The 26,293-nt window shown below is 49.2% G+C and overlaps 1 protein-coding gene across 2 annotated transcripts in view; it reads right to left on the bottom strand.

The window, feature by feature from the left end:
* Nucleotides 1-17,799, bottom strand: part of STARD8 (StAR related lipid transfer domain containing 8) — a 68,083-nt gene extending 50,284 nt beyond the window's left edge. The window contains exons 1-2 of one of the 2 annotated variants that reach the window (XM_079987948.1): nucleotides 17,589-17,799; nucleotides 13,289-13,322 (exon numbers count right to left, since the gene is read on the bottom strand). In XM_079987948.1, coding sequence (XP_079844074.1) covers nucleotides 13,289-13,322; nucleotides 17,589-17,633 — 79 coding nt within the window. In that variant the 5' untranslated portion in view covers nucleotides 17,634-17,799. Of the gene's footprint in view, nucleotides 1-4,591; nucleotides 5,651-13,288; nucleotides 13,323-17,588 lie in introns of those variants that run through there. The other variant, XM_079987947.1, reaches the window with a different exon arrangement.
* Between the last annotated feature and the right edge of the window lie 8,494 nt (nucleotides 17,800-26,293).

The raw sequence follows: 26,293 nt of genomic DNA, 5'->3' as shown, positions 1-26,293 counted from the left end.
CACTAAAGGCTCGGCTTCTCATTGCTGTCACTTGAGCCTTGGGGAACAACCAGCGATGCTCCTGCAGATGATCTTGGCAACTGAGCCGGGACAGAAGGGTTCAGGCAGTCGCTACAGTATTCTTGTCCAGGGCTTTATAAACTAACACAAGGACCTTGAGCCAGGCTCAGTAGTAGACGGGCAGCCGCTGCTGCCGTTTTAAGAATAGTGTCCCATGTTCTTGGCCAGATGCCCCCATCAGCAGCCTGGCTGCTTCATTCTGCCCCAGCTGGAGCTTCTGGACCAGGCCCAAGCACAGCCCCACGCAGAGTGCATTGCATTAATGTCATTGACATAAGTCGATTTAACATTAAACACATAGAATTAGAAGGGACCACGAGCGTCATCTAGTCCAACACCCTGCAATGCAGGAATTTTTCACCCACTATGGGTCTTGAACCCACAACTCTGAGAATAAGAGTCTCATGCTTTACTGACTGAGCTACCTGTGGACAAGCCCCTTGTAGCCACAGGACTTACTACTACTACTACTACTACTGCATTTGTACACCGCCCTATTCACCAAGGAACTCAAGGTGGTGTATGTGTTTCTCTACCTCCTCATTTAATTCCCACAACAAACCTTCAAAGTTGGTTGGGCTGAGAGACAGCAACTGGACCCCAAAGCCACACCCAGACAGCTTTGTGGCTAGGTGAGGATTAGATCCTTCATCTCTTCCAGGTGTGACACTTTAACCACTACGCCACACTGGCTTAACGGGCATTTTACGGGCGCCACGAGGCCTAAGGCAGGCTTCACCCGCCTGGTGCTTCTCTTTGGACTACAACTCCCATCAGCCCCCAGACAAAACATCTGGAGTGTGGCGGGTCAGGGAGGGCTGACGCTGACCCTTGACTCCATTCTTCTGTATTCCAGAGGGGAAACATTGGGAGTCAGTGAGGCTTTCAAGACTTTTCCTTTCCTGTCCTCGTCCAAACAAGTAACCAAAGAACTCGGGGGTTGGAAGCAGGAAATATTTCCCAGGCCCTAAACGTACAAAACTGAATGAGGCGCTGGAGAGGCAGCCGGCCAGCATGACCGAGGGTGAAACACTCACGCTTCTATCTCTGCCCCGAAGGAAACCAACCGCTGGGGTGCTCCTGGAAGGAGGGGCTGGGAGGAGGCCCACATGCCAACAGCTTGCCTCAGCCAGCCTGATGAATGGGCAGCATTGAGCTAGGCCCACGCGCAGGGGGGTATTAATAGCTCATAACACAGCACTGGGGAACGGCAGCCGACATCACCGCCCAGGCGAGTGTGTGACACAACACAGGGAGAGGGAGGTCAGCCGATACAGGACTGGGGCCCTTTTTCACAGAGACGGAAGTGGGGGTTCAAAACTAGGAGACAAGAATCTACTGCTTCTTGTACAGTGGTACCTCAGGTTACAGATGCTTTAGGTTACAGACTCTGCTAACCCAGAAATAGTACCTCGGGTTAAGAACTTTGCTTCAGGATGAGAACAGAAATCGTGCGGTGGCAGCGGGAGGTCCCATTAGCTAAAGTGGTACCTCAGGTTAAGAACAGTTTCAGGTTAAGAATGGACCTCCAGAACGAATTAAGTTCTTAACCCGAAGCAGTGGCGTAGCGTGGGTTGTCAGCACCCGGGGCAAGGCAAGTAATTTGCGCCCCCTAACCCGTGGATTTGCGCCCCCTAACCCGTGGATTTGCCCTAACCCCAGATGTTGCGCCCGGTGCGGCTGGCCCCCCTGCACCCCCCACGCTACGCCACTGACCCGAAGTGCCACTGTACAATGAACTTGCCTCCACACTAGCTAGCTTGCATCACAGCTTCCTGTGTGCAGCCACCGCCTCAGTCTGAACCACCCCCCTGACTGTCATCAACTCATCTTATCATGGAGGGGACCCAAGGGTCATCTAGTCCAAACCCCTGCAATTCAAGGAGCGCAGCTGAAGGATCCCTTTATTCCGGGCTAATCCATACGTCCAGGAGTTTAAAGGAGCCCCCTCACTTTACAGGCAGGAGTCATTGGGAAAGGAAAGCAGGGTGAGACATAGAATAAAAGCAGGGCCCTCCCAGAGCTTTCAGCTTTTCTTTTGTGCAGAAAAATGCCAGCACCTGCAGTTTTAACCCTGTGCCTTTTGGTAAGATGCATTTAAAAACAAGCAAACAAAAACTATGCCGCATTGTAGCACAGGAAGCAGGCATTTTTACTGAAACAATGGTCTCTGAAAAAGGCTACAATTCAAGCAATTGGTGGGGGGTGGGCAGCCAAGTCTTCTCCCTGGGGTCTTCTATGTGTGGCAGAAGGTTAACATTTAAACAAGCTTAAATTTGTTGTCTGTTAAAGGTTGCTGGGAATTAGTGAGAGATTTGTAAATTACAGCGCCCAGATTTCTTTGAGGAAAAAGACTGTGTAGGCGGTTCTAAGACAGAGGCACAGAATCATAGAATTGTAGCGTAGGAAGGGACCACGAGGGTCATCTAGTTCAACCCCCTGCAATGGAGGAATCTTTTGCCCAACGTGGGTCTCGAACCCACAACCCTGAGTCTCATGCTCTACCAAGTGAGTTATCAGGGACCCAGGCTTCCCCCATATGATGCATTTATTCAGCACTCACCCTAGTTTGCTCGCAGAAAGTTGGCAGAAAGTGGGAGACAGATTATATCCGGTCTTTACTGAGCATTGATTGAGGGGTGTGGTTTCCATGGCCATAAGCAGTTTGGGGCAGCAGGCTGGCAAACTCCTTCATTTGGGGAAGTTCTGCCAGGGAGTTTATTAGGGCTTCCCCCTTGAAGAGATGACTCAGGCATCATAGGCATAAGAACTGGCACAAATCCCGGTCAGAAGCTGGCATGTGATGTCGTTCTTACGCATGGGGCTTCTCCTACAGGGACATCTGCAGCGAGAGCTCCTGCCCCAAGGAAGATTAATCCCACTTTACCATTCACACAGAGGTTTCAGAGGAGCTGAAGGAAATGTAATTCATACCAGGGGTGCAGCTTCTTCACATATGGGGTGGCGGCCAACTTAGGTTTGTCCTAAACTGCAAAGCTGCCTGTGACCCTGAGGTCCTCCCTTCTAGAACTGCCACTCTCCCCACACCCAACTTATTGAACCTCATTGCAGGGGTTTGGTCTAGATGTCCCTTGCGGTCCCTTCAAGCTCTACAATCCTATGATTCTATGTCAGTTCCCAGTGCTATGACACCATTAGGGGACCTGCTCCACCTCAAACTTCTCCTCTGCATGCAGATTCAGAAGCCTGCCTTATACTGAATCTGACCTTTGGTCCATCCAGCTTTCTACGCCAACAGGCATTGGCAATCCAGGAACCTCTTCCTGGGAGATGGAACAGAATGGAATGGAAGGTACTGCTTCGGAACTCAGATGGTTGTGTTTTTTTAATACTCTCTGTGTTCATAGATAAAAACTTCCAGCTCTTTGCAAGTAACTGAGAGTTACTCTCTCCCTGAGCTGCTGGCTTTCATCTTGCAGGGAGCTGTTTCAGCAGCCAAGCATTCCCCAAGGTGGCTTCTGTCTGAAGTCCTTATTCAGCAGCCTCTGCTGCCTGGAGGACTGTGTCCCACCTACCAGCCAGCTCTCTATAAAGAGGCACCCTGGTCCCCTTGACCATAAAAAGTCAGTGCGGTGTACTGGTTAGAGCCTTGGACCAGGAGCCAGGAGACCAAGGTTCAAATCCCCACGCTTATCCATGAAGCTCACTGGGTGACCTTGGGCCAGAGGCAGATTTAGGGGAGTGTGACTGGTCAGTGGCGTAGCGTGGGTTGTCAGCACCCGGGGCAAGGCAAGTAATTTGCGCCCCCTAACCCTGGATTTGCGCCCCCTAACCCTATCCCTAACCCTAACCCCCAGATGTTGCGCCCGGTGCGGCCGGCCCCCCCTGCACCCCCCACGCTACGCCACTGTGACTGGTTTGCCCACACCGGGCTTGCAGAGCTAAGAGGGTGCCTCAGTGGGCACCAAAACAATGACTTAGAAGGGAAGGGAAGAGGCAGGATGTGGATGAATGTTGGCATCGCACAGGGCACTGCTGAAAATTGAAAACCCAAAGTCCGCCACTGCTTGGACAAGTCAGTTTCTTAGTCTAACCTACCTCACAGGGTTGTTGTGAGGATTAAACGAGGTGGGGGAGAACCACGTAGGCCGCCTCGAGATCCTTGGAGGTAGGGGTGCCAACTTGAATAAAATTAATGGGGGTGGCAGGTGAGCCCCGCCCCCGCATAATCAATCACATGACTCGGGGCAGGCTCATCATTTGAATGGCAATGCCCGTCAACTTGGGAGGAGGGGGCTGGACGCTTTAAAAAAATGGGGAGGGAGACCAAAGGGACCTCGGACCCTAGGAGTTGGCTCCTAAGCTTGGAGAACAGAAGGTGGGAGAGACATGCAAGAAATCATTAGGAAATGCAAGAAAGCAAATAAACTCAAATTAAAGTAAGTACCTGTAAAAGCAATGGAGCAAGTAAATCAGTCCAACCGCGTAAAGCGGGACCAAAGACAGAGCAGCGGGAAAAGCAGAGGCTGAAAGGGGCCGAATCCCGGACCGCGAGCGGGCGGGTGCTTACCTGGCTTCCCACGGGACCCTACACCACCCCCGACGCCTGCTTTGCGCGCCCGCAGCAGCCGCGAGAAGGAACGCCCGCAGGTCCTGCCTCCGCCGCCGGACAGAGCGCGCCGTCGGGAGCCTCTCGCTGCGCCCGGCCGCTCCATCCTCCGTCTGAGCCTTTGCGCCTCTGCGCCGCCTAGGCGAGGGAGATCCAGGGCCGGGCAGGCTCCTCCTCGACGACCACGCCCTCGCCGGGAAAGCAGAGCCCGCTGGGGCTCCCCCGGGCTCGGAAGGGAGAGGAAAGGCACCGGTAGGGACGGGGCAACTCCGCTTTCAAGGCTCTTCCTCCCACGACCGGGCGCCAAAGACACCAGCAAGGCGCCACGTCGGGGAATCCTGCTTCGAAGAGCCTTCTCGGAAACGCCACTAGGGGGCAGCCCTGGCCCCTTTCCGAGCATCTGCCCAGCTGCTCCCTGGATGGCAGGGTTGCCGTCCAACAGGTGAGGCCAGACAGGGAGGGGGGCGCTTAGGCCATTTCCAGACTGATGCTGCTTTGCAGGTACGAAATGCGTCGCAGAACCCCCATGATGTCCTGGCTGCCTTTCGTTGCTGTCCATGCGGAGGCCTCCTTTGAAAACTGCTCAGGAAACTTCAGTTGGTCAAACGGCAGCGCTGAGACATTTCGCGTGGCACTAAACCGCTGGCATCTGGTTGCAGCTTCTTCGCCTTCCTGCTTCTCCCCAGACTCAGTGAAGTGCTGTTCTCTCAGCCTTTAAAGCTCTGAATGGCCCTGGGTCCGTTTGCTCCCAAACCATCCCAGTAAGACCTGCACCAGCATTTGGTACTTCCAGGAGGCTGGCGGAGAGCCTTGCCATCCTTTGCCTTCCCTGGCATTTGCCTCTTGCTGCTGTCAGCCTCCTGTGGAGTACATCTGCGGGAGTCAGCTGAATGTCCTCTAGCATAGAAAGAAGACCCATCTCTGAACTGTGTTTAAGCCAGGCTCCTAGTGTGCAGCCAGACCAGTGCCAGAAACTTTATTAGCGATTAACACTTGTTTTGCATTGTATTTATACACTTAAACCTATATAGTTTTGTTTTTGCAATAGTGTTTGCCGGATTTTTGAACTTACTAATACTCTGTAGTTCCAATGTTTTGAATTTTGCTGTAAGCTGTTTTGTGGGAATGCAGCATATACTGTAAGTAAACGTCATCCATCCATCCATCCATCCTCTGCTCAGGAGGGCCAATGGCACAACCGGTTCAGGCAATGAAAAGAAGGGGTGGGGCTTTCATGATGGTGGGGCCACCACCACCGAGGCCCTGGACCTGCCACTTTGGCCCAGTCTCCTTTCTCTTTACTTTTCTTTCCACAGGCTTTTAATATTTAGCTGTGCTGCTATTTAAAAAAAAAAAAAATTCCATTGCTGCTTTTACAATTGTTGGCTTTAATCTGTTGGCTCTTAGTATGCAGGCTGTTGTTTCTCATCTGTGTTTGGTTGGAAGCTGCTCTAAGTTGCTGTTACTAGACCAGCAGGATGAAGTGGTTAGAGCATCAGGCTAGGACAGAGGGGACCCAGCTTCAAATTCCTATTTGGGTTACTTTGGGCCAGTTACTCTTCCTCAGCCAACCTACCTTACAGGGCTGTTGTGAGTGTCAAATGGGAGAAGAGGCAAAACTTCAGGCATGCTGATCTATGTTCAGTCTGTGTTCTTTGCGGGAGTGGTACATGTTCACCAATACACATCTGCAAGGATAATTGCGATGTGGGGGGAGGCACTAATGGGGAAGGGTTGGCATGAAAGAGGGATGCTTCACCCACCCATCCCTCACACACTTCACTTTTCCCCAATGCCATTCCCACCTCAACAAGAGCCACTTTTAGTTTCAGAGCATGGTTTTTAAAATGGTGATGGTAGAGGGAGAGTATTTATAGGCGAGATGGGATGGGCTTGGAAAGGGTTAAGTCCTGCCTGCCCCTCTCTCCTGCCTTGCACACCAAAACTTCCTCTTAATCCTCAAGAGGATGTTTGGAGCCTGCAGTGGATTTCCTGCCTTGCTTAGGACTCTGGAAGCTATTTTCCAAAGTGCTGAACAACAAGAAGATTGGAGCTGGTTCGTGCTGCCTTTGGGGGGGGGAGCTTTTCTTCCTTCAGGGGAGGGTTAACTCATGTGACAAGTACAGCACCTGAGCCAGGAAACCCCAGGAGACCTCAGGGCCCCCCCAAACTGCCACCTTCTTACAGTTCCTCCTCCTCCAGGGATTGTGAATGTGCTGCAAAGGCGATCCCTGCGTCCACACAGTACACAGATGAGCACTTTGTGATCCAGTTGTGTGTATTTCACAGTCGTGGACAAAATCTGTTTTCATGATTTTGTAGCGGGGGAGCAAAGCCATCCAGTACCAGGAAGATTAAATTAGAATTCCTCCAATGGTGGAGAAGGAGATTCCGTTAAAAACCTAAGAAGACCCTTTGCTGGATCAGGCCAAAGGGGGCCCCATCTAGTCCAGCATCCTCTTCTCACAGTGTCAGCCAGATTTCCCAAAGCGAAATTTCCAAGCAGGACCTGAGTACAAGAGCAACACTCTCCCCTCCTGTACTTTCCAGGAACCCTCACCCTAGGTTGCAGCAGGTTAGACTAGATGAGCTCTGGTGTCTCTTCCAACCCTAACACTTTATACTTCTATGGTATTCACTGCCTCTGAGTGAGGAATGCTAAGTTTTCTTGCCTTCCCCTCCCTGCTTGCAGAAGCTCTATAAATCAACCCAGGCACAAATGTTCCATGCGTATAATTCATACCCGTTGCAAAATGTGGGCAGAGTTGGTATGGCTAGAGAATGTGAGGCGCTTTTGACATCTGCCTGCGGTCCAGATTTTGAATGCATGCCCCTCCGCAAACCATCAAGGGTCGCTGTGCTCAAAGCTTCTGCCGGGACGCTCAAGCAAGCAGGAGGCCTTCCTAGAGCTGGATGACTATTCTGGGGCCGGAAATCATCGCTGGGGGGTGGGCGGCAGGGAGGGCTTCAGAGGCGAGTGGAAACTTTCACAACTGGGGAAGGCATGAAAATTCAGACTCTCCCAAGAGGAGAAGAAAGGAGATGTTGTGTAACTGTCTGACTGCACTTCTTATTTCAACGCAAGAGTTTTCCTGTAACCGCACGCTGGAAAGTTTGAAGTTTAAGTCACACATTTTAAAAAGCTTGCATTTTATTTTTACGGTCATGCGGAGTCCCGTGACGTATCCCTGCCTTGTGAATTTGTTCATATCAAGATGGCCAAAGACCTTTCCGAAACTTAGGTGGGAAATCCAAGTGCTCCTATATCTCTGCCAGACGCTGATCGAGGCAGGACCCAATCCACCATAGAGCAGAATGAACTTTGACCCTTTAAGTTGGACTTATTCCAGACAGTTTCCTGTGGGCCGCAGCCCAAATGCCCATGTACGCGCACTCATAGATTCACCACTTCAACATGCCACATAGTAAGGTAAAGGTAAAGGACCCCTGGACGGTTAAGTCCAGTCAAAGGCGACTATGGGGTTGCAGCACTCATCTTGCTTTTAGGCCGAGGGAGCCGGCATTTGTCCACAGACAGCTTTCTGGGTCATGTGGCCAGCATGACTAAACCACTTCAGGTGCAACAGAACACTGACAGAAGCCAGAGTGCATGGAAATGCCGTTTACCTTCCTGCCGCAGTGTTACCTAATTATCTACTTGTACTGGTGTGCTTTCGAACTGCTAGGTTGGCAGGAGCTGGGACAGAGCAATGGGAGCTCACTACGTCGTGGGGATTCGAACTGCCTTCTGATCGGCACGCCCAAGAGGCTCAGTGGTTTAGACCACAGATCCACCCGTGTCCCTATGCTTCATAGTAAGGCCACGTCTGACAACTACAGTAACTCTGAAAAGTGCTAGTTGACTTAAAACTTCCTGAAAGAATTCCTCTGGAAAGGGTCCTCTGGAAATTTTCTCCTTTTCTTGAGTTCAACCATTACTCCACTTGTTTTAGGATTGTCCACAATGATTGGCAAGTCCTCCAGGATTTCTGATGGGGAACTTTCCCAGCCCTCTTTGTGGGGAGGAAGTAATGGCCACCAACCTCAGTGGCTTTAAAAGAAGATTAGGCCTCTTGTTGTCATGTCCTCCTTGCTGGTTTCCCACAGGCAACTGTTCAGCCACTGTAAGAACAGGATGCTGGATTAGATGGGCCATTGGCTTGATCCAGCAGCCTCTTCTGATGTTCTTATGGATAGGAACCACATGCACTGCTTCTGGGTTCCATGATGAAAGAAAGATGAGTGACAAATGTAATACTATTCACAAACCAGAGAGCCTCTGGTGTATTTTTATTAGAAAGGGACCTTGGTTGCTTTGTACAATGAAAGGAACTTTTGCCACTGCCCTTCACCACCTCCAGTGCTATCTAATGTAAGCTCTTGTGGAGAAGGATCAAAAAGCAAACAGTCTTGATGGGTTCCCTTCAGCTCCCAAAGGTGCAATGATATCACAGAAGACAGAGTGTGGTGAGGACTGATAAGAGGGAAACTGCAAAGAGCTTTGGGGAGACGAGAAGCAGCCAAGATTTGAAAGCGATACCCTGGAGGATGAGGAAAAACCAGCCACTGATTTCCCCTTCGCCATCAGAACTCAAAGAAACTCTGTAGAGTCTCTTGGCTCCTAAATGCAAAACTCTCCAAGTTGTCCAATATAGGCAGGATGGAGCCCCACTGCACCCCCAGCTATAGCCCAGAGTCAGTAGGACAGAAAGTCCAGATCTAAATAGTCACACTTGGGATAGATCCTGTAAACCTTGTCCAGACACAGTGGGGAAAAGCTGTCTAGCCAAGATTGGGGTGTTGGTGGTTTTTTTGCTTTTCTTGAGGGCAGACAAGGCTGGTGCTGGAAGGTTTATTTTCAGCAAAGATGCCGGGCTGAAGCACCCCAGAATGACTCAGAGGCAGAGATCACAACTTTGCCTGCAGAAATGAACCAAGACGGGAGATTCCCTCTGATCACTCTGTTTGTGTGTGAGAGTATTTGCAAACCAAATCAGTTTTAGTTTTTATTTTCAGTTCCAGTAAATTGCTGAGCTTTTCAGTACACAGCAAGAAAGAACCACTTCCTTATCATCGAATCACGGAACAGTAAGTTGGAAGGGATCCCAAGTGTCATCTAGTCCAACCCCCACCTCCTGAGCCTCACCTATCAATCATTTAAGGGGGCCCAGTCTCTCTTCCAAACCCTTTGTCAGATTGCACTTTGTTTTCTGTGATTGTAATAATAACAAATAAATAAGACCTCTAGGTCTCACTTTCATGGAGCGATTAAACAGGCCACAATGAATGCCCCCACATACAGAATGCTCACACATAATAGATTTAATATTTTTTGTGTGTATCTGAAAGCCAGACTTTGGAACTGGTCTGTTCCCCTCCAACAAAACTATTAACAGCATTCTGCTGTCATCTGTGTTCACAGAGTTGCAGTGGTAAAATGTCAAAGATGTGTGTAGTGCTTTTTTTCCTGGGGGGATGCAGGGGTACGCATACCCCAAAACATTTTGTGAATCTTTGTACTTGTGTCCATTTTCTATATTTATTTTTCCCGATTTGAACTATAAAATGGTGATTTCCTGGAGTCAAAATGAAAGTACCCCTAAACATTTTTTTAGATGTGTGGATGTGTGTGTGCTTCTGTGTGACCAACCTGGTGACCTGGAGGTATCATTGAACAACAATTTTCCCCTCATCCCTGGCCATTGACATTTCCCGGCTGGGGCCTGTTGGGAGTCCAAAAAACACATGGAAAGCACCTTGTTGTCACCCCCAGCCCAAGGCTGTTTCAAAGATCCAAGCAGATACATTACCTCCTCTCCTCAGGAGCATAGGAAGGGGGTGTGCGTTTCGCTCCAGGTGTCATCCTTGAAGGGGGTGACAAAAAAGCACACCACTTACCGTGGGGCCTGACCTGCAGCGCACCTGAGCTACGCGTCTCTCCTGGGAGTGACGTGGTGGCTGGGGGCCCTCTGCTGCTCAAAATGGCAGCATGGGGCTTGCATCCACCAGCCGGACTCTGTGGGCAGCTTGTTGTGCCATCCCCGTGCATGGATCGTCCTGCCTCCTCTGCTCCGGGTGCCGGAGCAGCTAGTTATGCCCCTGCCCCCCTCTTCGGAAAGAGAGGAGTACAATTCTCTGCGATATGGCTGCTTTATGAGGGACGCGGGTGGTGCTGTGGTCTAAACCACTGAGCCTAGGGCTTGCCAATCAGAAGGTCTGCGGTTCGAATCCCCACAACGGGGTGAGCTCCCGTTGCTCGGTCCCAGCTCCTGCCAACTTAGCAGTTCGAAAGCATGTCAAAGTGCAAGTAGATAAATAGGTACTGCTGTGGCGGGAAGGTAAACGGTGTTTCCGTGCACTGCTCTGGTTCACCAGAAGCAGCTTGGTCATGCTGGCCACATGACCCAGAAGCTGTATGCCAGCTCCCTCGGCCAATAAAGCGAGATGAGCGCCGCAACCCCAGAGTCGTCTGCGACTGGACCTAACAGTCAGGGGTCCCTTTACCTTTACCTTATGGATGCTTTAGCCTTCTCGGCTGTAGCACTCGCTGCTTTGAAACTCCTTCCCTAAAGAGGCCTGGCTTGATTCACGGATGATGATACATAAATTATAATTATAAACTCATTTATTTATTCATTCATTCATTCATCACTGCCATCCCCTTTATAAGGCATTGTGGGAGGGTTGGATTAGATGACCATTGGGGTCCCTTCCAACTCGACGATTCTCTCCCAAGAATTCAAGGTGGTGCGCATCCGTCATCAAATTACCAAATCCAATTACAAATCGGGAGTGAAGTTCAATGATAATGTAATGAGTAGTTTTAATTGACAAGCCGCAGCACTGGGCACACCTCTGCTAGTCACAAATATTACTTCACGGAGCTCTGGGAGCAATCTGGCTCCTCTCATTTTGCAAAGTTGCCTTGCCCAGGAAGTGCCACAACTGCTGAACACCCCACGAGATTGTGCCAGTTTTCACCCCCTTTTCGATAACTAACAGGGCAGCGATGGGAGTAAATTTGCTCATTGAAGGTGCCAAAGCCATTGTTTGCTAGAGCAAACTCAGTCCAGGGCATAGCACCAGCCAGCTGTGTTTGCTTCAAGATCCTTTGCTTCATATTTACCCCAGAAACAATAGATGGGAAGTTTGGTTAGCGTCACCAGAGAGAAGTGAGAGGAAGGAGACTGTAGAAGACAGCAGCCTTTGGACCTGAATGGGAACTGCGTTAGGCAGGTCAGGAGGTCACGGCCTGCCCCGGGTGAGAAAGGGGCCGAGGAGGGTGGAGAAATAGCGCCCTCTTCTGGGGAAAGCAGCCAGGTTTTCACGGCGTCATCTGCTCTGCAAAGCAGCTCACCAGCATCCACCGGGTCATTGCAGATGTCCAAAGAGGGAAATGAGAAGAGGCATGGAGGCAGTTTCATGAACCCTGTTGTGTGTCACTGCTATTGAGACTTCAGCTGCGATTCCTACTTGCCGCAGACAACCAGGCCAGTGGCTATTTGCAAGCTGGCTGAAATGAACTCAGACCCAAATATGGAAAGGCAACAAGGGCCTCCAGTCAACCCTTCTCTCTGACACCCCAAATTTTGGGAGCCTTGTGTAAGTGAATATACTCATGTCTGATGTTCTGATTAATGGACAGCAATTACATCTTTCACCACAAAATGGCTGATTGCAGAGCAGAGGAGGAAGGCTTTGGGCAGGGGAAGCATTGTAGACTCTCAGATCATCCTGCTTGCCTGTTACAACAATCTTGCAAAGCTTGCATGCAGGGAGCTTGGTGTGAAGAAATCAGCAAACTCTTTGTAACGGGAGAGGGAGAAGGGATGCTTTGAAATACTGGTTTCAAAATAAAATACGGTACTTCTTTTCTTAGGAGTTTTAAGTATGTGGATGTATTTTTATTTGCTGCACTCTTCTCTCACTCACAAAACAGAACATTTCAGAACTTGACATTTCAATATACATGCCATACTGCAAGGTCGAGTTCCTACGTAAGAGAAGCTATTCAGGAGTCCAAGGGTCGGGTGTAAATGAAGCATTTGCAAAAAAATCTGTGTATACTTTGGTGTAACTGGATTCCTTTCTTTCTCTTTCTCAACAAGACACATACAACATCACCAAAATACAGAGCAACAAGTGACCATGCACTCCGCAGATGGGGAAAAATTGGGCTCCCCTCCCTGACAGTGCCATGCCACATGCCATCAGGGAAAGTGGCACCAAGCACAGAATTCAGTACTGTCATGGAACTGCTAATCTATTTTAATTCAACAGGTTTCTAGTCCTTATGACATTGAGGAAAAACACCTCAGAAGTCAGTGGGGACTTGACAACCGCTAGTAGTATAGCATGGACAGCTTTCATCAAAGTCAAAAGTGCCCCATGTCTTTGGCATTTTAGGAATGGCGAGTGCGGGTTTTAACTGACTTGCTGGATCTGTCATTGAATTTGTCATGGCTTTTAGTCAAGCGCAATAAATGATTGATTGATTGATTGATTGATTGATTGATTGATTAGGGCACCGGGGCTCACACAGGCCAGATCTGGGTTCTCTGGGATGCATAGAATTTAGTGTATTCTGCCTGTGGTATGCAACAAATATCCCAGCAACAAATGAAAGACTAAATGAAGACAGAGGTCACTGCAACTCACCCACGTCCCTCCTCCGGTCCAGTGATGTGAAACACTGGAAAAAATAACACACAACAATAGAGGTTAGTTATTCAACCCACACACCTCTCTATATACATCCCATGCAAACCTTTGAAACCCCTGGCAGCCTTATTCTTGGGAACCTTGGCCATGGACAAAGATCCCAACCAAATTTCCAGAGCTAGTTTTACAAAGAGGATTTTTTTAAATGATCCTGACCTTGATGCAATATTCGGGGTGTGTGTGTGCAGGGGTGACACCAGTGGCTAACGGTAGTGCCTTTGGGTAATAATAGATCCAAAACAATGGTTGGGCTATTTGTGTAGAAAGGTCAGTTAAATATATATGATGAGGAAGAGCCTCCGCCATCTCCCTAATCAGGAGCAGGTTCATAGCGTCCTTCGCTTGCCCTACTGAAAACTCAGGACTGCAAAAGGGCCATCAAAGAACAGGGGAAATAAGCAATTGGAAGGAACCGTTTTGAAACTGGGCTACTGAACACTTTCATCACAGGCAGCTCCAAGTCCAGTTAAAGTCCTGGTCTGGGTAGCTCACCAAGTTGACTCTCATAGATTCTCAGCTCCACAGACACAGGATCACAGGCTCCAGACCTTTCGGAGTAGATGTTCCATGTGCCCCAGTTGGAATGGCAGTGCTGGATAAGGCAGATGGGAGTTCAAAACATCTGGAGGTGTATATCAGGGTGGCAAAGACTTCTGTAGAAGCTGAAAGAGCTTGCTGGAGACTGGAGCAAGTCCCGTCTCCTACAGCATGCTGTGCGTTCCACCTGGTTGGAACTCTCAAAGCTGGGCTGATTTCTGAGTTTTTCCAGACCTGCCCTTGAGTCTTCTATCCCCCCTTTTTTAAAATAAAAAAAAACCTACTGATTCACAACAGCTAGAGGCCAGTGTCCCAGTGCCTCTTCCTTAAGCCCCTGAGCTTGAGACAGGAAAGAGGGTCCCCAACGGCCTGTGGGAAAGTGAAATTCATGAGAATGGGACATTCCTAAACTTCTTCTCCAAGGTCCCTTGAGACTCCAGGGAGGCCTCCTACAGAGGGTGTATGAGGAATATTAAATGCAAGTGACCTTAGTTAGGGGCAGCCTCTCCCCAGCCCAATGAGCTTTGCTCCTAGGGACTGCGATTTGGCTTGGGTGGATTTTTCCCTCCAGCAAATGGGATAAATTTCCCGCAGACATTCCTGCCCTCTGACATCTCGTGCAACACTCTACAGCTGCCTCCTCCAACATGACGGCCCCTGGGCTCTCCCTCTTCTGTTTCTTCTATTTCTCTCTCTCCTCCCTTAGTATGTGAGGACAGGGACCCTGGCACACTATTTAACTCTTGACAAAGAGATTACATTGTCCAGGGACATGCCCAGGTGCTTAAAATATATTGGAGCATGCGCCCCTGGACAAACATGTGCACAAACTGATTTATAGATTTAAATTTTGTGTTTCAATGTTGCAACCCATCACGGGACCTTAGGGCAAAGGGCAGGTAATTAGTACAGTGGTACTTCGGGTTACATACGCTTCATGTTACATAGGCTTCAGGTTACACACTCCACTAAGCCAGAAATAGTGCTTCAGGTTAAGAACTTTGCTTCAGGATAAGAACAGAAACCGGGCTCCGGCAGCGTGGCAGCAGCAGGAGGCCCCATTAGCTAAAGTTGTGCTTCAGGTTAAGAACAGTTTCAGGTTAAGTATGGACCTCTGGAACAAATTAAGTACATAACCTGAAGTACTGTACCACTGTAATGACAATAAAAATACTAAACAAATTGTCCAGTAGCACCTTAGAGACCAACTAAGTTTGTTCTGGGTATAAGCTTTCGTGTGCATGCACACTTCTTCAGATACCACTTCTTCAGATAAAAATACTAGAGGGACTTGCAGCAAGCAGGTGTGCCTGGGATTGCAGCTTGAGCTGATCGTGTCCAGCAGGTGAATCTTTACATTGGGGACAGGGCACTTGCATTTCACACACAGAAGCAGGGCCTCTGCTATCCTTAAGCCAGCTAAGCAGCTGCCAAGGGTGCAGACCACTTTGAGGGGCACAGTTTTATACAGATTATTTTTGTTATATCTTATGAATTTCTGATTTGCTTTTATTTATATTTTGAACAAATTTATCATTTCTACAAGACACCTGTTTTTGAAAATTGAAGTAAGAAATCTTTTTTTTGGGGGGGCGCAAGTAGATAGCCTTGCCTACCGCACAAAATAGCCTTGCCAAAGGTGAAAAATAGCTTGGTAGCAGCACTGCACAGATAATAGAATTTGTAGAATTGGAGAAGAGCCACAAGGGTCATCTAGTCCAACCCACTGTATTGTAGGAATATTTTGGCCAATGTAGAATTATAAAGTGTCAAAATCTAGATGTGGAAAATATAGAAACAACGAGGAGAGGCAGCACTGAGATATGGAGATATGCTTCAGAGATCTAGACCATGAGGAGCTCCAGAAAATTAATAATTATAATTTGGACTATAATTTGGGTTTTTTATTTTAATTGGAGTATTATGATTGGATATACTAATTGGATGTTTTTTATTGGAAAATCAATAAAAATTATTTTTTTTAAAAAGGAATATTTTGGCCAATGGGGCTCAAACCCATGAACCTGAGATTAAGAGTCTCATGCTGAGCTACCAACAGAGCTATCCCAGGAAATAGGAGAACTTGTCTACCTTGGAACTAGCAGCTCAGTCTCGTTGTGGGGATCCGCCGCAGCAACTGAGTAACAACTGTACAATTTGTGGGTTTTCTGGGTTTTCTTTTTAAAGAAGCCGCTGGAATGGCCTTGTGCAAGCAAATAACTGTTGGCTTGGGAGGCTCTTTGTGGCAAAGCCCCCCGAACGGCCTCTTGATCCCTAATCAGATGCATGCTGCAGCTCTGGCTGACCCCTGAACCCCCCCCTTTGCAAGGAAGCAGGGGTGGGTGTGCTTGTTATCAGCACATGTTCATATGAACTCAGTCCAAGCTTAGTGTATGAGCACAGCATGTGGGACTCTGTTCAAGCCAAAACCCTGGGGGCACCCACTGCAGACAGCCTCTCCTGCCCCCTGCAACTGTAACCCACAGTCTCATGCAGTCGAGCTACACCTATTTTCTCCGCCTTCTCCCCCCCAAAAAAATCTATTGTCTTTATTTTGTCCCTGTTTTATCTGTTGGAGAGATTTGGGGTGCAGGCTTCTTCCTTCCCCCAAACACAGATCATTTGCAACCTGTGCATTGATGATCGAAGGTTTCTCTGCTGGATACTAGGCATTCAGTCTTATATGTTGCTGTTGCCAGCAGGCTCAGCCCTCAGACAGCAGACGTTGCCCAGTGCATCCGAGCTACAGTTTTCCCTTGGGGACCCTCCGCTGTGGGTGTGGAGGGTGCAGCACTCTGCATGGACTCAGAGGCATGCTGCCGCCACCAGCCACCTTCCTCCTCCTGCTGCTGCTGCTGCGAGGTTGAGGCTTTACACAGCCTCCAGCCGTGCCAGACACCCTGCATAGGGACCAGTCAGGGCTGGGCGAGGGAGTGGGGCTAGCACATGGGGCAGCCCCCAGGGCCCTTTCAGGAAACAGCAGTGTGATAGGGGAGCGCCGCTCTGAACGCGCTCAGAGGGCCATGCTGAGAACACTTGCTTGCTCGGGCTGGAGCTTAAAAGCGGGGAATCATTAAAGTGTGGAATTCTCTGCCAAATAATTTTAAGTCAATGAAAGCGCTTGGGATTGCTTTCCTTACTTAGTTTGGATCATCTTAATGCAAACTTTTACAAGTTGTTTGTATCATTGAAAGCTCTGTCATTGTGGTTTTTTTAAAGACAAAATATGTTAATATATGAGTTGTTGTTTTTCTAAACTAAAACCTCAGTATTCAGGTTAAATTGCCATTTTGGCACTTGGCGATAAATAAGTGGGTTTTGGGTTGCAGTTTGGGCACTCCATCTATAAAAGGTTTGCCATCACTGCCTTAGCCAACAGCCATTGAAAGGCATCATATATACGTCGCTTAATTCTGGCAACCATAGTTTGAGATGTTTCAATTTGCAGCATTTGAGAATCTTAAAACTTGATGGGTGTTGTTGCTGCTGCTGCTACTGTCAAATGCCTTTTTAAAAAGGTAACTTAGCTGCCACAGGCTGGTTCCCTCCCTAACATGCAACAACAGGAGCCAGGCACAGCAGGGCAATCTGCTGCGGAAGAAATTGAACCAAAGAGGAGACCTTGGCAATCGAAAGTGTCCCGGCAGCTGACACCCGTGGCGAAAGCCTCAGAGAGGTTTTGAAGGGGGAGCTCCCTTACCTTCGGCCTCTTGAAGCAAGCCCAGAAGAAATCCAGCCACGGCATGATGGGGGCGCTCCAGGACGGGGCGGGGGGTCAGCAGCTAGGAGCCAGGGGTCTCTCTCTCTGGCCCCAGGGGAGAGCTGTCCCTATCAGATCCAGGAATGCCAGCCAGCCCTTCTGTCTGTCCGCCTGGAGCAGCTGCGGCAGGAGCTGGGAAACAGGCAGGGAGGCGTTCCCTGCAATTCAAACCCAGCTGCACCGTTATTCCGTTGGCTGGAAAAAGGCCTGGGATGCCAATTGAAATTCCCCAAACATTACAGGAGGGTTTTTTTTCCTTTTTTTAAAAAAAGGCTTTCCTTCCTCTCTCTTTAAATGCACCAGTCCGGCTGCTGTGAAGAAGGGGAGGGAGAAGAATAGAGGAGTCAAGAGGCAGCTGCGTGCATGCCAAGCATCTGAAATCCAAGCCTGCATACCAGAGCGAGCGACGCATCCAAACCCAGAGTTGTGGATCTATGTACACGTGCAGACAGCTCCCAGGCCCCTGGCTCGTGCGAGGACGCAGTTGTTGTTGTGTTTTATGTAGTTGGAGGAAGGGGACGAGGGAATGAGGGGGCGTTTCATAGAACTGCAGACTTGTAAAGTTGGAAGGGAACCCTGAGGGTCATCTAATCCAGCCCCCCCCCCCCCCCCGCAATGCAGGAATCACAGCTGAAGAGCCTCTGGTATCCAGGAAGCTGCTCACTCACCCAGCAAAGCATTTTCTTTTTCTGCTTGCGACTGGGCATGCTCCGCTTCAGCATAGCCTACTTTGCAGGGTTGCTGTGAGGCTAAAAACGGGAGGGGGGAAATCTTAGGAACCAAGAGAAGTTGCATCTCCTGAACGGAGCAGCGATCAAAATACTTTACCATCCACTCCTCTTCCATTTGTGAAAATGCCCCCATCGTCCTCCTGACTGGCTCTGTTCTCCTGACTGGCTCACACTCCAGGATTAGTCCTGTATTTAAGGGACATCATCCACACTCTGGAAATGCAAAAATAGAATTTGCAAAGACATTTGGGTCATACAGATCATTCCTGCTAAAGCAGTTCAAAGAAACAGTGGCCTTAGTTCAATTGTAAAAAAAGGGGGGGGTTTCCTTTTCCACACCATCAGAAGCAGGCTCTGGTCACTGGGCTGCCGTTGGGGCAAATGGTATTTCAACGGAAGCATTTCAATTACAGTGGTACCTCGGGTTACATACACTTCAGATTACATACGCTTCAGGTTACAGACTCCGCTAACCCAGAAATATTACCTCGGGTTAAGAACTTTGCTTCAGGATGAGAACAGAAATCGTGCTCCGGCAGCGCAGCGGCAGCTGGAGGCCCCATTAGCTAAAGTGGTGCTTCAGGTTAAAAACAGTTTCAGGTTAAGAATGGACCTCCTGAACGAATTAAGTACTTAACCCAAGGTACCACTGTATTGTTTCTAACTAGTTACCCTGTATTCTATAACTGATGTTTTGAAATGCTGTAAGCCACCTTGAATCCCAGCTTGGGGAGAAGGTGGGCTAGAAACATATTAAAGGGTGCAATACGTCCTACACAGAAGCACCGGCCTGGCCTGCAGGCTCTATGCCAGCAATCTGGCTAGTGCCAAGGGTCCTTTGGCACTTGGCTGATGGGACTGAGCAATTAAGTCCCTCAGGAGGCAGGTGGGGGCTCTCCCTCCTCTGCCCCACAGCTCTGCTGTTCCCTGGAGTCAGGGTGGAGAGCTATAGGTGAGGGGGCTTCCGGCAGCAATTTATTCCTACCTCCTTCCTGGCCTGCAGTGAACTGTGGTTGGGTACCCCCCAAACAGCCGCAGTGCCTGGAAGGAGCCCCTGACAGATGCACTGTCAAGGTGGATAAACGGCGGAAAATATGTCTAAGCATTTCAAGGGCTGGATTGGATGACCACTTGGGGACCCTTTCCAACTCTAGCATTCTGTGATTCTATGCATGTGCCAACCTGAGCTCCAGCCCAAGGGGGGTTTTTATGCCACAGTGAATTCTGCAAGGCTTGACAGCCACACCGTGTGGCTCTTTGCAGCACCAGCCTAACCCAGCTTCTCCCTCTGCATTGCTCCATGTCTGCTAGTAAAAAAAGAAGGGAGGGGGGCAAATACTATAGAATGAGGCTCCCCAAGGCGCCCTGTAAGCAGCCATTTGGTGTGCAGCAAATTTCCACTTTCTCCTTCCTTGGCATGGACGTTTCCCAGAGGTCAGGCAGAAAGAGAAAGAGAGAGAGAGAAAGGCAACTTGTGGCAAAGACATCCAGGCTTATTAGCATAGAGGGAACAGAAAACCTTTTATTTCCCGCCCGCTGAAGGAGGCCCAGGAAGAAGAAAAGCTGGGAGAGGACTGGAAGGAAACAAGCAAAGGCTGTCTGTCTGCCCCCTCCCTCCCCGCCCTGCCCACTTGAAATGCCAGGCACAGGGTGGCAGCAGCAGCATTGGGGAAGGAGAACAGTAGTTCAGAGGCAGAAGGGCCTTGACCCCTTCCCTGCTGGACCTTCCGGCAGAACAAAGCCCTTGGTCCATTTTTGCTTCTGGCCAAAGTGAGAGCAGTGCCAGGGCCCAAGTGAGGGAGGGGCATGCGGCACCAGAATTTGCTGGCAAACATTTCCATTGCTACGTTTATTCTAAGCCAGGGGGGCCAACGTGGCACCCTCCAGAACTCTCCGGACTCTGATTCCCAGCATCCAGTGGGGGCTGGTAGACCTGGCGGGGCACCTGGGCAGAGCCTAGGTTACGTGGGCATGGCCTAGGAGGTGGCTCCTTCTGAGTTGCCCATCCTCTTCGCTTGCAAATAAACGGCAGACACTTAAGCAGTCCAGTTGTGCAAATACTTAACACCTAAACTGTCCAGCCTCAGTTTGGAAGGGGTCCATGCTAACACACTTCCTTCTCTGCCATCACATTAAAAACCACCATAATTAAATTAAGAAGAAGTTCTGGAACGCATTGTGAAATGTAGAACAATGGCCTATAAATGTTCAACTGAAAGACGCTTTGAGAATACCCAAAGAATGGCTTACCAACAATTTGAAGACAACAGTGTGTGGACACTGGCAAAAAAACAGTGCAGAAGGCAGCAAACACCTTATGGCCGTGTGTGGACACCCCGCTCACAAGGAGAAGCTCTTTGCACCTCTCCTCTGCCCAGGAGGGGAACGAGGGCAGAGCCCCATCTTGGTGCTCAGTGAAATGCGGTTGTGTTCAAGGAGGTTGGATGCAGGAATGGAATTGAGGAAGCAGGGGCTGAAGAGGAAGAGAAATTGTCTTGCATTGCATTGCAGGTTATGGAAGGGAGATTTTCTGAGGCTTTTTGTGGGTGCCATAGGAGATACAGTGGTACCTTGGGTTAAGTACTTAATTCGTTCCGGAGGTCCTTTCTTAACCTGAAACTGTTTTTAACCTGAAGCACCACTTTAGCTAATGGGGCCTCCAGCTGCTGCCACACCGCCGGAGCACGATTTCTGTGCTCGTCCTGAAGCAAAGTTCTTAACCCGAGGTACTATTTCTGGGTTAGCGGAGTCTGTAACCTGAAGCGTATGTAACCCAAGGTACCACTGTACTGGTATTGGAGTCGGATTCAAATATTTGCTCACCCATGAATTCTCAGGCCACGCTCCTTTTGCCACCCCCAAGACTGATACCTGTACTTTACTCTGCTCCCTGAGTCATGTAGCAGAAGGCATGGAGAGTATAGCTTTATCACTAGCTCTAGAATTTGCCCGGCTTGCTTTTGGTCTCACATCGTTCTTCCGTCCATAATCTGCTTGGCTTCCCTGATGCAAAACTACCCGATGTTGTCTGAGGAGGGTTACATAACTGCCACCCACAACCTGCAATCCAAGTCAGACGTTGGCTGAGGCACGGGGCGGATGCCCTGTGGACGGCCAGGTCTCCTGGGAGGAAGAGGAGGAGCCCCTGGTGAGGCTGACCGCTTGCCTCCATGGCCCTCACAGCTTCTGCAAGTGGAAACCAAACGCTGCAAAACAGAAGGACACAGACACACACATACACACTTACCGAGCAAGTTAAAAATAAATGGAAAATTTATTTCTGCACCACATGCCAACTCCTGAGATAGAGAGTGAGGCTCCTTACAGAACCGGAAGCTGGAAATGGCATCGAGCCCTGAGATTCCATCCTCGGGGCTACAGCTGCCTCAAACTCGCTTGGCACTGATCTCTGGGGCAGACAGCAGGAGTGGCAGAGACTCTGTGCGGGTGGCTCAATGTGTACAAGAGACACCACGCATACGGGAGGAACAGTGGAACAGTTGAGGGATAAGAAGAAACATAGTTGCTGGAGATAATTAATATATTCAAATGAATAAATGCTAGTGGAGATGCCTTTTTTGGGGTGGCGGGGGCGAAGAAATAGTCCTTGATGGCCTCACATTTTTGTGCAGAGGCTCCCCTTGTAGCTCAGGGGCCAGCAGGCGTCTTCCTGCCATCAGGACTTTGCTGTAATGCAGAAACAGCCACGACGGAAGAAGGCCCCGTACATCACTAGTCACTGCACAACACATGGAAGATGCCACTGCCAGATCTCTGCAGGACTTGACTCTTCACATGTTTTTTCAGGATCTGGGCTCAGGCCTTGAAGGCTGAGGGGTGGGGTGGCCCTCAGGGGAGAGATTTGGGTTTATAGTCTTTCACCCATCAGGGCCTAGGGGGGTGGTTTTTGTGGATCAAAGTCTTCTATTTCTCCCTTTTCTAGGGAGGCAGCATTGCTATGTGAGTGCTTTTTCCAAAGCCCAGCCTTTGCAGAAGAGAAGGAAACGCTCTGCTTCACAGAGGGAGGTCCTTTTACGGAGCAACACAGAGGGGAGAAGGGGCAGAAGGCAAGGGAAACAAGAACTGGGGTGTGTGACAAAGAGCAGAAGCCTAAGAGAAGCCTCTCCCACTCCCTTCACTGCCCAGCTGCAACACAACAGCCCTATGGTGTTGCCAATCTCTGATAATTGTTGCCACCACCCTCCCACTTAGTGTGGCAGCCGAGAGGGGATGGGACCGAGGATGCACCAAAGCAATTACTTTTAAAGAGGCCATTCCTATAACCAGCTGCACAAAGGCAGAACTGCATGCAGGCGAAAGCTTTTCGCATTCCTGGATTGCCATCTTTCGAAACGACACTCTTCCCACTCCTACCAGGCAAGACCTTTTTTCTTCCTTCCTTTGTCCTATCTCGAGGAATGCGTGTGTGTCTTTCTTTTTCAAGTCAAAGTCTGGCTGTGTGTTTAAGGTACTGTGCTTCCTCCAAGAAGCATGTGTCTTCCATCAGAACATCAGAAGAGCCCAATGGCCCATCTTATTCAGCGTCACAGAGGCCAGCAGGATTCGAGCACAAGGGCTCTCCCCCCCTCCTAAGATTTCCCACAACTGGTATTCAGAAGCATTGCTGCCTCCAACTCTGCAGGCACAGCATAGCCATCCTGGCTAGCAGTCCCTGTTAGCCTTGTTTTGCCATGAATGTGCCTAGTCCTCTTTTAAAGCCATCTAAGTTGGTGGTGTCTGCTTGCAGTTTCCACTGGAAGCCAGGGAGGGAGAGAAGGAATGTTGATGTGTGGGACAGAAATAGCTGGGTGGAATCAGAAGAGAGCTGAAGACATTAAGCCACATACAGGACATGCCAGCGGTTTTTCAGCTGGCCAGCAGGCGCCCTTGGTGGGTGGGTGGGTCAAGGGGAGGTCCCACTTTTATATGCAAACTCTGTTTGGTCACAAGGAAGAAGCAGAGGAGAAAGCCAAGGCTGAGCAAGAGCAAAATTTGCAGTCGTTTTCTGCCATTTGCCTACCTGCAGAAACCAGGAAGGTTAGGCCTGAACCCAAGTCCTTTGACATGTTTACATTCTGCATGTGCTAGAATGCGCTGTTGCAACCTTCCAACTCCAGCATAGGAACCATGTGGCCCTCCAGAGGCTCTTGGACTCCCAACCATCAGAGATAATGGGAGCTGGCAGTGCTTTTTTTCAGGGGGAACTCACAGAAACTCAGTTCTGGCACCTTTCAGGTGGGTTCCAACACCTCTCCATTGCCATTCTAAGAGAACAAGAGAGGTGTTCATGGTGATTTCCAGCACCTCTTTTTCTAGGAAAATAGCACTGGGCATTGAACAAGGTCAGAAGGGCCACAGGTTCCCACTGTCTTTCGCTTTTATTTGTTTGAAAACTTAAGGAGTCTGTTGCCTGCTCAGCTAACTAAGGCCTACATCGTAACAATTCATCTCTTTCATTAACTTACAGGAACAAACAATCTGAAAAGTTTGCAAAAATAAATCCCAGGATTATCCATGGTCACATGAAAACTGAACATGTCCTCTTCACATTCTACATATAAATTCTCCCACTTGAATCTGCTGAGATAAAGCAAAGGGTGCAAAGCTTTGCCATAGCTGTCGATGCCCTTGGCTGTTGTAGAGCAACAGAAAAACCCCTCAATGGTTGGTCTTTCCAGGGAACAAGAGGAAAACTGATCATCAGCCTGTGCCCAATGAAAAACTGCAAGCATTTGAAGAGAATCACTGTCAGCAGGGGGACTGTGGCATTTGTTGTTTAAATATAACCCTAGAGGGACTCTTCAGTCCTCTTCAGATCTATTTTGTTTGTAATAAGAAAATGTATAGACCAGGTATCTTCAACCTTTTCAGACCCAGAACCCACTCTGGAGCTAAACACGTATTTGGGGACCCATTTCTTAATATTTGACCATATATTTGTATGCAACGTTCTGAGGCTTGACAACAGTAGGCTATAGGAACAGTATCTTTGGGAGAGCAACAGGACTGCCAAAGCCTCTGACACGTATCTGAGCACATGCAGAGCTCCATTATACTCTGGAACTCCATGCCTATTGACACGAGGCAGGAGCTTTCACAGTACACTTTTCGGCACCTGCTGAATTTGTTTTTGCTTAGGTAAGACTGTCCAGGCATGTAGAATGTTGATGCATGTTTTTAGTTTATTGCTGATTTATTTATTTATGGAATTTTTGAAAAGGTAGTTTTTACTGATAATTTTAATGTTTTATTTTCATTATAAACTGCTTTGAGGTTTTTTACAATCAAGTGGTGCATAAATTTTATCAAGTAAATAAACAAATGAATAGAAAACACCATAGATAGAAAGCAGACGTGTACTCCTGATGGCACACAGGGCTCAACTACACTGTGATTTGTAGGCAGGGGGTCTGAGAGGTTTTTCCTTTGTTCCACAGCTTTCCCCAGGAAAACCTGTGGTTTATTGCTGAATGGGAATGAGCATCAACTGGGTTTTCTGCGGCTTGACTTTGTTCTGATTCAGCGTTAAGTCATGGGTTTTCCCAAGGAAAGCAATGGGACAAGAGAAAAACCTTTCAGACCCCTGCCTAGAAACTAAACAGAATTGTGGGGCAAAGGGAAGTGTGGATGACCCTAGAGTCTCTCACTGTATAAAGATTGTCCTCCTTTCATAGCCAGCTGTGTATGTTTTCTGTCAGGAAATGGTGGTCCTAAAGCAAATGGATTTCCATTAGAAGTGAAGGGCTGGTGAGCACAGACCCTCAGTGAATCCAAGAACGCCTTTTAAAGAGACCAGGTCCAGATTCTTCTCCTCCCAAAGGCCTTCTGTCATTCCCAAGGTGAAGCCTCTGAGCTTTTGTGTTGTGCGTTCCGCAATAGAGACATCCTCCATGTCCAAACACTCATTTAGCACTGAAACTTTTCTCCCGCTCTGCATTCCAATCAGCGAAGAATTGCCTGATACACACAGGCTTTCTGCAGGAGCAAGGACAAACCCAGGTCATGAAGAGAGCTAGCATAGGCGTCCTGCCCTACACTGCTGCAAGTGCATGAAACGCATTGGATGGATCAGTCCCAGGCTGAGATCTGAATCTGAAGGGGGCTTGGCTGGGCATGAAGCAACCACATTACGTTCTTATTCTGGTGAACAACTGGAATCGGAGGAAAGAACAGGCCCCCCAAAAAACCAACTTTGGACAGTTTTTTGCACTCGGAAGGGATTTCACAGCATCTCCTACCCAAAGTCAACAAACGTTTTAAAGCATATGAATGAGGAAGTGCCAATGCCATTTGGGGTGCCTGATATCTGCCCCTATCAACAGCCTGCGGGGCTTATGCTAGAAATTCTGCTTTCTCCTGCTTTATTCAAACAGGGCAAGGACGCCCTCTGGTGAGCATGATGCACGTCAGCAGTGCTCTGAGGAGAACCAAGGAACCATTTGGGATGCTCTCGTGGACCTGCCCTACCTTTGCACAACACACACTAGGAATCACACTGAATTTTAGAGTTGTAAGGGACAAGCAGCCCTCCTGCTCCTGTGCATTCCCAAAATCTTCTCTGGGAGGACTCTCAACCCTGCAGAGCTGATTTGGAGGGTGCAGAGGAGAGGAGGAGAAAGATGCACTCAAACATGTAGCCTTCCTATATACTGTATCAGGCAGGAGACGCAGTGGGAACAGCCTCCACCCGCGACGCCTTGCTTTACACCCCTCGCTCACACCCCTCAAGATCCGCCCTGCCCACAATGGCGGCTTCCTCGCCGCCTTCAGCCCTTTTCCGGAGAGCCACGTGACTGCGGTTTCAGGGCCGTTGCATCAGCCCTCACTCCTCGCCAGCGCCGCCCTTCGTGACGTTGACGGGCAGCCGCGTTGAGCAACCGCAGCCCGGCTATTGAGCCTCATTGGCCGGCGGGG

This window comes from Podarcis cretensis (genome assembly GCF_951804945.1).
Source record: "Podarcis cretensis genome assembly, chromosome: 8".
In the NCBI taxonomy this organism is placed as follows: domain Eukaryota; kingdom Metazoa; phylum Chordata; class Lepidosauria; order Squamata; family Lacertidae; genus Podarcis; species Podarcis cretensis.
This window is presented reverse-complemented; position numbering and strand designations above follow the sequence as displayed.